Genomic DNA, 11,240 nt, shown 5'->3' with positions numbered 1-11,240 from the left:
CTCCAGTTTGTGTCAGAGTGCGCTCCCACACTCAGAATGAGTGTTTCTGAACGCACCACTCACATCATCTTCCTCCATCGTCTAAAACAAGACAACACAACTTGTTAGCTAGCGCTAGCTAATGTCTGTGGAGAACTGTTTTGCCTCCAGCTAAGCCCCGCCCACTAACAAACATCATACTGTTCACTAACAGTAAAGGGTCTATATGTTTTTTTGTATAATAACTGTTAAAACTAGAAAGTATTCTGTACAGAATTAGAATATACTGCAGTGTTGTCCAAATCCACAACAGCTAATTCAGTTCAGTTCACATAGATTAATTTACTAAATTCATATTAATTCATCATTTGTCACTGATGCAGCTGACGCTCTGACCTGATTTTCAGACCCAGCCAGCACAGTTTGTCTAAAGACATGAGATATTTTTCTGTTACAATCTATAACTGACTTGTTTCTAAATCTCCTTCAAATATTCATATGAAGTGCTTCAGCAGCTGTGCTGTCTGAATTGCTGGTTCCACTAGCCGTGTCAAAGTTTGTTCCCCCATTGAATAGTGTTTGCTTGCCGTTAAAATGCGTAGCGCCCCCCTCCGTGGTTGTAGGTAAAGGTAAAGGTTTGGTTCAGATGTAGGATGGGGAAACATCTTGACAGTGAAGATGTCTTCAACACAACACTGGTGTGCCGGGTGCCATTATAGTGTCATTAACTCTTCCACCATCAGTCGCTCACATTATGTTCATTAGTTGCAAATGAAAACATTCAAGTCACCACTCACCCAACACATGAGCACGTTCATGCACAACACTGATGTACGACAGTATGGATCTGGGACATGCTGAATGTTTCTTGTGTTTTATTTTAGGGAAAAAATAAAAGAATATTTTAATTATCAATTAATCTTTTGATTTATAAAATGATATTCTTAATCTTCTATATAAACTAAAATGCCAAAAACTAGTGGACGTCCACTAGTAGAGTCCAAGGTGACGTCTTCAGATGTTTCATTTTGTCCGACCAGAGGTCCAAACCACAAACGTTCAGTTCACTGATACAAAACAGAAAATCATTTTAGAAGCTTCAACTAAAGAGAGTTTGACACACTCAGCAGATAAATTCAATGCACATTAACTCATCACCTTTATTCTGCCTCCCACAGAGGACCGGGGGTGGAACTGCATATTGTTGAAGGCACGAATTTAAAAGATTCAGTAGAAAACATTAAATGAAACTCACTTCTGCCCACATGACATTATTGCCACTTGAGGGGTTTAAAGGGCAGTGACACCCATTTTAACTTGTGAACATGACCTCCTCTTGCCATTACGGAGCTGACCTTTGACCCTGTGATGGAAGATCTGACGCTGCTCTGTGGAGCATTAACGGCCTGCTGACTAAGACTTTTTCCTCCTCGTGTTAGTAAAGACAAACCTTCAGTCAATCAGTCCTGGAACATGTAATCAATACGTTTAAATGTCATGTAAATCACTGAGCGGCAGCCATGTTACTGTCTGAATGTATTACCTCCACAGAGGACACTCTGCATGACGGACGTTCACTGCTTCATGTGTTGTTGTTGTTGTTGTTGTTGTTGTTGTTGTTTTTGAGCTCAGGTCAGTCTGTGACGTCACACCTCTTTTTTTGTGTGTATTTTGACGTTTTGTGGCAAAATATGTGGATTAAAGTCTGTTGTTGACATCAGCTCTCTGTGTCCCCGGCCTCGTTCATGGTTAACGTGTGGATCCGCTCACTCTCAGGAATGATTAATCACACATCTGCTGCTCAGACTGTTGAACTGAAACACTGAAGGAAGCCGTACATCACATCTCACACTCATCTGGGAATGAATTCTGACACAGACTAACATCTGTGTCATCAGTCTGAACCCTCCGCCTGCACTTTAAACATTTTCTGCAGAGGATATCATTGTTTGATCGAACACTGAAACAGTTTCTTCATTTATATTTCTACATTTATTCATAATTTCACTTTTCTCAAAGAAATAATTCAAAGGCAGTATTTGCCCTCTGACACAGAAATACCTTAAACCTTTTTAGAAATATTTTTATGACCTAAAACGAGACAAACTGAGTCTAAACATCACTAAGAGTCAACATGCTAGCAGCTCTATTATGCTAACACGCTGGTGTTTAACAGGAATAATGTTTACAATGTTCACCATCTTAGTTTAGTATGTTTTTAGTTTAATATTTTTAGTAGTTTATGTTTGCATTTTTTCCTGTTTGATATTAACCTTTAAATAGTCTGCTAGCCTAGCTAGCTACAAAAAATGAGGAAAAGCACCGTCAAGTTTATGAAGAGGACGGTCAGCTGTATGGAGCTTTACTGCTCGCTGTTACAAGACGATGCACGTCAGTAATTTTTGTAGCTCTTCAAAACACAGAGTGTAGAAAAGAGCCATAGCGACCGAACGTTAGCTCTTAAAATAAGGCTAAGGTTGGTGCTACACTGAGTGACTAACATTAGCTAGTTACCTTGAACTAATCAAAACCACTAATGTATAAACAAACATTAAATACTATTAACAATATGTACAAAGCTAACTGTGCAAACTTTGTACATATTGTTAATAGCATTTGCTGATTGTTTTTGTAAACGTCGTTTTTGATCATTGTGACAGCGAGGTTAGCCAGTCAGCTAGCCTAGCAAGCTACTGAAATGAAGAAAATCACTGTCAAGTTTATGAAGAGGATGGTCAGCTCTATGGACCTATACTGCTCGCTTTCACCAGAAGGTGTACGTCAGTCACATTAATAGTTTTTGCAGCTCTTTCAAGTACCGAATGTAAAAAAGAGCTATGGTGCCCTAACGTTAGCTAAGCTCTTGAAATGTTGGTGCGACACTAAGTGACTAGCTAATGTCACTACAAGTTATCTAAATAAATTTTTGCAAAGACACATTTTAATAAAACTTTTGGTACCACAATAATAAATTCAGTTGCTCTTTCGGTCCACTAGATGGTGCTGATGTTTTTTTCCTGGTGAGGTTAGCAGAGGTCTCAGTCAGCAGTATTTGGCACGAAGTTCATCAAAACAAAGATGGAGGCACCGGAGAACGAAATCAGAAATGTGCCGTTAGCGTTAAAATCAAACATCTGGACTTATTTTGGATATATCACAATATATTGCATCGCAATACTCAGCATATTGCAATAATATAACAGCATGTCCTCAGGTGATTCCCACCCCTAGTTAGCAGTGTCAGCAAGACTAATAGTGCTAACATAGTTAACAATGCTAAAGGGGGTTTGTGGGTCAAACTTACTCACTGGAGCAACCTGGGGGGAGACGGGAGGGTGGGTGCGGTTTTCCACAGCAACATCCTCCCTTCATTGGGACAGTGTTACCAGAAGTAATCGCAAATGATTGCCACCGCTAGCTAGTTCCCACTCGACGTGGCTGGTACGCAGTGCAGAGCAGCCAAGGCTAACATTAGCTAACCAGTGGAGACCGGAGTGTGGGTAGTAGGTGCTATGTTTCCACCTGTTACCACAGCTATCCTTCTGTCTGTCAGACTTTTAAAAGCAATATTAACCCTTACTGACAGTTAGCACGTTAACCAGCAGTAAACACAAAGTGCAGCTGTCCACAGAGCTGGGAGATTATTTCATGGTAGTGAACAAAATATTAGTAATGGGGCACTTTTGCTGTAAATGGAAATATTAGAATGCTAACACGCCCATGATGACAACACTAACATGCTAATATTTAGCATGTGTAATATTTACCATTTAAGTTTGATATGTTAGCATGCTAACATTAGCTGATTATCAGTAAACACAGTTAAGGCTGATGTTAATGTCATTAGTTCTGCAGGTACTGAACACATCAACATGTTGACCTGATGATGGCGCTAGATGAAAAGTCAGAGGATCACCAAAGTCTGTAGGATTCATCCTCTCGGGAGCCTGACATTGTGTCTCAAATCGCATACTTATGTACTAAACGCTTCATATCCTGAGTGTGCTAAGTGTGTTCACACTGCATATAAAGTAAAATGCAGTGTATTACTGGCCCTTTCAAAACGGTCCAAAAGTCAACGGTCGCAATCTTTTTCACCAAGTACCAAAACTGTTGTAGAATAGAAGGCGTCAGTAATGTATGTTGAGTCTGTGATGATTTGGTACAGTGAACAATAGCGTGAATGCTAACGTTAGTTTGCTAGCTAACGTTAGCATTCTCTAGCTAGCTAACTTGCTCCTAGCTCATTTTTATCAGCACTGATGTTGTAGCGTAAGTTTGATTTTTGTGTGACAGGAGATAGCGGGCGAATGTTGGCGATTTAAAGGAAAGACAAAGAAGAGGCGGTAAAAAAAAAAAGAAAAAAAAAAAAGAAGAAGCTATTGTCACTTCCCGTAAGTGCAAAATGACAGTGCGCAGTTTGAGACAACACTACCACCACCTCACTGTTGAAATTAGTGCACCACGCAAGAAGTATGTAGTGTACGTACTGTACTATATTGAAGTGTACTAACAGAAGTATGCGATTGAGACACACTTCTTGAATCTTTCTGCAAAAACACAACTTCATTTGATATTCATTCACAATTCAAGATGGTGCATGATTCAATCTGGAGTGCTGGTGTTAAGCAGAACGAATAAAAGACAAATTTGTTTAACGTTCAGCGACAAAACGAGCGTTGAGGTGAATCAACACCTCTGACAGTCTCAGCATGTTTGCTGGACTTTGTTTCCTGATTGTTTATAACCCTTTGTTGAGTCATAGTGATTTTGTCCACCTGCTCCACCTCCTCCATTAATCAATCGATCACCTCCCATTCGACGTCATTGATCAGCCTGTAGTTGATCCTCCGGTAGTTTTTAGGGTGAACTTGTCGCTGTCGCCCCACCTCCTCATACAGCCTGCGTACGACGGGCGGCAGCAGCGGGAAGCCGGCGGTGCGAGCCAACATGTTGCAGTACTCCCACTGATCCTGGTCCATGATCACCAGGTGGCGCTGCAGGACTCCGTGCTCCTCTTTTTCCCGCTGCTCTTGCCGGACCTCCTCCTCCATCTGGGCTGCAGACGGTAAAGTGACGGAGCCGTCCAGCACGGATAGAGCGAACTGGACCTGAAGAGATAAGACTGGATTTAATAACGACCAAAGCTAAGCTCCTCTGTTAGATCCCATCAGTGTTCTGATCGAATTATAGATGAAAACAACCTTCTCACACACATCTGCCATCACACTGTTGTAAATCCCTTTAGAAAACATCGTCACCAGCACTTATGATGAGTTATTTTTTAATTATCTTTGTAGCGTTTTTCTAGTCCTGTCTACATGTCGTCTCACCTGGCAGTTGAAGTTGGGGAAGGGGCAGATGACCTTGCAGATGCCGATGAAGAAGAGCGAGGGGAAGGCCGGGGGCAGCAAGTAGCGGTACAGGGGAGACATCACGTGGTCCTGGATGTCTAGACCCAGCTGAGAGGCGTCCAAGAACGGATAGCTGAAGTTGTAGCCGGTGCAGAACATCAGGACATCAGCAGCGCCCACAGAGCCGTCCTGAAACAGGTGGTTTAAACATAAGTGAATTTTATTGGTAAACACAGACGGGTTCATACGAGAGATTTAAAGGAAAGTGATGCAACTTTCTAGCACTGAGGATGTCATGAGCCGTGTGCAAAAAATACATGTAAGATATCCAATCAAATAAATTAGATTAGATTACAGATGTCCTGACCTGATCTCAAAGGTTTGAATCAGGGCTGATGAAGGCATATTTAACTGCTCGGGGTCGGCTACATTGAACTACAGAATATACACCAATTTGGACGTTGTACCTACACCGTAGCCTGACGTGCACCTCCCCAGAAATGTAACTACGCATCACAGTGACGCAGACCTCCTGTCTGTCTCTGTGAGCTGAAACCATTTCCCTCAGTGGAAACAAAGCTTTGATTTACTTTAATTTCACAGATAAGAAACAATAAATTGTGAAGACAATAAAGCCTCCACACACTGTGTGTGATTTATCCTGGCTTCATATGAGCAGAGGAAATTGCTGCTAGCCGCTAGGCTAATTTATACAATGGAAACTGCCATAGGCTTGTGCTAATAACGTTAGCATGTTGTATTTGTTTGTAAAACGTGTTTAGTATAAGACAGTTGTTTTGTCAGTGAACCTTGTGAGCTGTAATGGAGCTGAATTTTTTAACGTTACCTTTGTTAAATGTTGCTGTTTTTCATGGCTTCATATGAGTAGAGGAAAAATACGCTGGCTACTANTTTACTGTGTGTTTAATGTGTGTTTAATGTGTGTTTTGAATCAAATAAACTTTACAGCACTTCACAGAAACCTCCACCGCCGACTAGTGTTTTGGAGGTGTAACTGCAGAGTGACACAGACACACCTCCACACAAATGTAAATGCTCACAACAGCGTAGGCTCTGCATAGAGCTGACGCAGTATAAATCCTAAAACAGTGGACACCGCTGAGAAACTGTTGAAAAACAGATAACCTTCATTTTTATCGAAAACCGTTGCCAAGGACACCGTTTGAAGCTCAACAAAGACTTTTGTGTTTGCTAGACTTTGATGTAAACAAAGAGTCTACATAATATTCATATATGTGCCCTACAGTTGCAGCATGAAATCATCTTCAGGCTTATATTTACATCCACCTGGTGGCTGCAGTATGCATTGTTCTAAGATACATTAAACAGTGAATGATGTAAGCTGTAACATCGCCTTAGCTTAGGGTTAGTTTGTTTAACTGAAGTATACGTCCTGTCCTGTGGTAAGGACCAAGCTGTGACTCCAGTGTACTGTAACACCTCTCTGAACAAACAGACACCAGACAGAGTCAGAATGAGAGCAGATCGGCGCTGGGAGACTTCAGTGACCTGGAAACGGAGGCTGCCGTCCTCCTCGACTGCCACCACTGAACTGGACTGTTGAATCTCAGCAGGTAGAGGACAGGTGAGACGAGGACGGCCATGACTCAGAGTCACCTGGACAGAGAGACAGAGAGACTCAGAAACAGACTGACAACATTCTTTATACATCGTGTCACTGTGGCTACATTTTAGTGACACACGTCAGCGGAGGTTTTTGTTACCTGAGCACCAACTTTGGCCAGTTCAATGGAAATATCCAAACCTGAAGCTCTGGCTCCGAGAACGACCACCGACTGACCCGCGAATGGCTCTGCACTCCTGTATGCATGGCTGTGGAGCACCTTCCCTTCACACAGAGACAGGAGAGACACTGTGGTTAGCTTCGCTTAGCTTAGCACAAAGACTGGGAGCAGGGGAAATTGTTAGCCTAGCTTAGCACAAAGACTGGGAGCATGGGGAAATTGTTAGCCTAGCTTAGCACAGAGACTGGGAGCATGGGGAAATTGTTAGCCTAGATTAGCACAAAGACTGGGAGCAGGGGAAATTGTTAGCCTAGCTTAGCACAAAGACTGGGAGCATGGGGAAATTGTTAGCCTAGATTAGCACAAAGACTGGGAGCAGGGGGAAACAGTTAGCCTAGCTTAGCACAAAGACTGGGAGCATGGGGAAATTGTTAGCCTAGATTAGCAAAAAGACTGGGAGCAGGGGGAAACAGTTAGCCTAGATTAGCTCAAAGACAGGGAGCAGAGCAGGGGGAAACAGTTAGCCTAGATTAGCTCAAAGACAGGGAGCAGGGGGAAACAGTTAGCCTAGCTTAGCACAAAGACTGGGAGCATGGGGAAATTGTTAGCCTAGATTAGCACAAAGACAGGGAGCAGGGGGAAACAGTTAGCCTAGATTAGCTCAAAGACAGGGAGCAGGGGGAAACAGTTAGCCTAGCTTAGCACAAAGACTGGGAGCAGAGGGAAACAGTTAGCCTAGCTTAGCAAAAAGACTGGGAGCAGAGGGAAACAGTTAGCCTAGCTTAGCAAAAAGACTGGGAGCTGGGAGAAACAGTTAGCCTAGATTAGCACAAAGACTGGGAGCAGAGGGAAACAGTTAGCCTAGCTTAGCACAAAGACTGGGAGCTGGGAGAAACAGTTAGCCTAGCTTAGCACAAAGACTGGGAGCAGAGGGAAACAGTTAGCCTAGCTTAGCAAAAAGACAGGGAGCTGGAAGAAACAGTTAGCCTAGCTTAGCAAAAAGACTGGGAGCAGGGGGGAAACAGTTAGCCTAGCTTAGCAAAAAGACTGAGAGCTGGGAGAAACAGTTAGCCTAGCTTAGCACAACGACTGGGAGCAGGGAGAAACAGTTAGCCTAGCTTAGCACAGCGACTGGGGGCAGAGGGAAACTGTTAGCCTATCTTAGCACAACGACTGGGAGCAAGTTGAAATGATTAGCCTAGCTTAGCAAAAAGACTGGGTGCAGGGAGAAATTGTTAGCCTAGTTAGCATGAAGTCTAGGACCGGGGGGAAATTGCTAGTCTATCTTAGCACAAAGACTGGGAGCAGGGGGAAACTGTTAGCCTTGCTCCATCAGAAGAGAAGAAACTCCACCTTCCAACAGCTCCAACTCTGATTTCTGTTGTTTATTAAAGTGTAGAAACAAACAAACTTCAGTCACCTCATTGTTCATGTTGCAGCTGACAGTTTCATAAAAACATTAATGTTGCGTGCACCTTTAAAGTTCTGGATCCCTGGTATGTGAGGGATGTGAGGGTCGGAGTAGTGCCTGAAAAACAACACAACACAAACATCACATCATCCAAACAAACATTTAAACCAGTTAATGCAGCGTTCTGGTGACACCCAGTGGCAGCAACAGGAAATGACTTCAAAACATTTGTTGAACCAAACTTTAAAGAGTTACTGTTTTTCAACATGGAGCCTTTTTTGCCATATTTTTGTATCTACGTGACTAATGGGAACAGTTTTTTTTTAAAAAATGTGTCTGGTATTGAGACAAAGAGCTGCAGCAGTGACACAGGCTGTGATGTCACCACTCTGTTCACACTGTCAGTGTCCGTCCACTAACAGTGTTTGTTTTTGTCACTGACAGGCTCAGATTGTTGTTCTAAGTGTTTGACAACATTATGAAAGGATCCCTACAGAGACAGAGCTTTGTGTTAAAGAGTAAGATCCTTTTTGTTTAACCAGAAACAGCTCTGAAATCACCGTCACCAAACCCACCAGACTGCATTTAAATACACAGTCATGTTAGTGTGTATAGAGGCAGCATGTTGTCACATCTAACTGGTGAATTAAAGGTTAATTTCAACCAAACCCAGGGTTCCTTTAGATTTAATGCCATTCAGAATGAAGTCTAAGACATTTAGGTAATTTAATTTTACAATGACTAAAACTGAGGGAAAAAAACATGCACTGATATTAAATTGCCCAAAATGTTTATTGTGACATGAAACACAACCTTTTCTGTCAAATTAAAAAGTTCAAAGTAAAAAGTTCTTCTTTTACAATGCAGTGTCAGAAAATAATAAGTTCCATGTCTTACTGTTTTTAAGACTTTTGAAAGATTCGTTTAAGACATTTTAATGACATTTAATGCATTTTTCTTTAAGATTAATGAATGAATCGCCTTTTTAGACTTTTTAAAGATCCGCGGGAACCCAACAAACCAGAGCTGGTGATTTGAACAGTGGAAAGACAAAGGAAGTTTCTGTGAGTTTGATTTTGTTTCTGTTGACTTTGACTGAAGCGTGTTTAATGATGATAAAATGCAGTCTGGTGGGTTTGGTGACGGTGATTTCAGAGCTGTTTCTGGTTAAACAAAAAGGATCTAACTCTTTAACACAAAGCTCTGTCTCTGTAGGGATCCTTTTATAATGTTGTCACTCAGAACAACAATCTGATCCTGTCAGTGACAAAAACAAACACTGTTAGTGGACGGACACTGACGGTGTGAACACAGTGGCTACATTAGAGCAGTCTGTCTCCTCAATAGTGGACGGATTTAAAAACTGTCACTTAAAACAAAAACAGAGACCAGGTTGAAAAACACTAATAACTAATAAGTTCAATAATAGTCAGAACAAAAGCTCAGCTGCAGAATGAATAAACTGCTCTTCATCTTGATATGAACACATCTCACCCCGAGCAGACGAAGACCGAGTCAAAGGTTTCTGTTTTGTGACCACCTGATGAATCTGATGATGTCACTTCCCATGTTGTCCTCGCCTCCTCGCCCTCCGTCGTCTCGACAACAGGCTTCACACTTTCCACCACAGTGTTGAACTGACACAGAGAGATAAGAGTCAGAGAGAGGAACAAGAATGAAACTAAAGCTTTGTTTTCATAATCAACCAGATAATCTTTTGCTCTGTAAAACATCAGAATAGAGTGTGAACTGCATAAGATGACTTTTCAAAAGTCTTCTTTTGTCCGACCAACAGACCAAAAATATTCAGTTTTCTGTCATATCACCAGCGGTGAGGTGGAACAAACATAAACATGAAAACATTTATTCAAGTACAAATTCAAGGTACTTGAGTTTTTCCATTTTATGTTACTTCATATTTCGTCTCTACGACATGTCAGAGGGAAATACTGTACCTCTTACTGCACTGTCAATACTTTAAGAACATTTTCCTTCAGTCAGGTTTTGACAGGCTTCCCACATATTTTCATGGACAAATGTTCATAACATTTTCACGGCTTTTCAAGTTTTCTTTCTTAAATTTTCATGACCATTCGCATTGTGTTACACAAACAGAACTGCATGAATGTTAATTATATATGAAATTTACATACCAACCTTTTCTAGGTCACAATGACCTTTGACCACCAAAATCTTATCAGTTAGTAACTGAGTCCAAGTGGACGTTTGTGCCAAATTTGAAGAAATTCCCTCAAGGTGTTGTTGAGATATCACGTGCACAATAATGAGACAGACAAGGTCACAGTGACCTTTAACCTCCAAAATCGAATCAGTTCATTGTTGAGTCCAAGTGGACGTTTGTGCCAAATTTGAAACAATGTGATGGAAGGATGTCTGTATAACCTGAAAACACTAGTCCATACCCATTGAGTACAGCGTACCATACCATGACTTAGTCATACCAAAAATTAGAAACAAAAAAACACCAACATTGGTCCACAGGGGGAGCCACAGCGATCGGTCGCATTTTAGCCATTTTGAAGCATTTTTCTGTTGTTATAGCGCCACCCAGTTGGCAATTAGAGTTAAATTTCTCCAGTCACCTTGACGCGTCCTGTTCTACATATCTACCAAGTTTAGTAAAAATCCATATGGCGGTTAGGCCTAGATAAGAAATGAGCTCTCTAGCGCCCCCATTTTGTTTGATGGGGTCAATAATGGAGGGGTCCC

General features: G+C 41.7%; 1 protein-coding gene across 1 annotated transcript in view; it reads right to left on the bottom strand.

The window, feature by feature from the left end:
• Positions 1-838: 838 nt before the first annotated feature.
• LOC126388290 (uncharacterized) overlaps positions 839-11,240 on the bottom strand; it is a 17,757-nt gene continuing 7,355 nt past the window's right edge. Inside the window, exons 5-10 of the mRNA XM_050041328.1 lie at positions 10,005-10,147; positions 8,575-8,627; positions 7,079-7,203; positions 6,864-6,971; positions 5,313-5,522; positions 839-5,090 (exon numbers count right to left, since the gene is read on the bottom strand). Of these exons, the coding sequence (XP_049897285.1) occupies positions 4,779-5,090; positions 5,313-5,522; positions 6,864-6,971; positions 7,079-7,203; positions 8,575-8,627; positions 10,005-10,147 (951 nt within the window). The 3' untranslated portion in view covers positions 839-4,778. The remainder of the gene's footprint in view (positions 5,091-5,312; positions 5,523-6,863; positions 6,972-7,078; positions 7,204-8,574; positions 8,628-10,004; positions 10,148-11,240) is intronic.

This window comes from Epinephelus moara, chromosome 3 (assembly GCF_006386435.1).
Source record: "Epinephelus moara isolate mb chromosome 3, YSFRI_EMoa_1.0, whole genome shotgun sequence".
Taxonomy (NCBI): domain Eukaryota; kingdom Metazoa; phylum Chordata; class Actinopteri; order Perciformes; family Serranidae; genus Epinephelus; species Epinephelus moara.
This window is presented reverse-complemented; position numbering and strand designations above follow the sequence as displayed.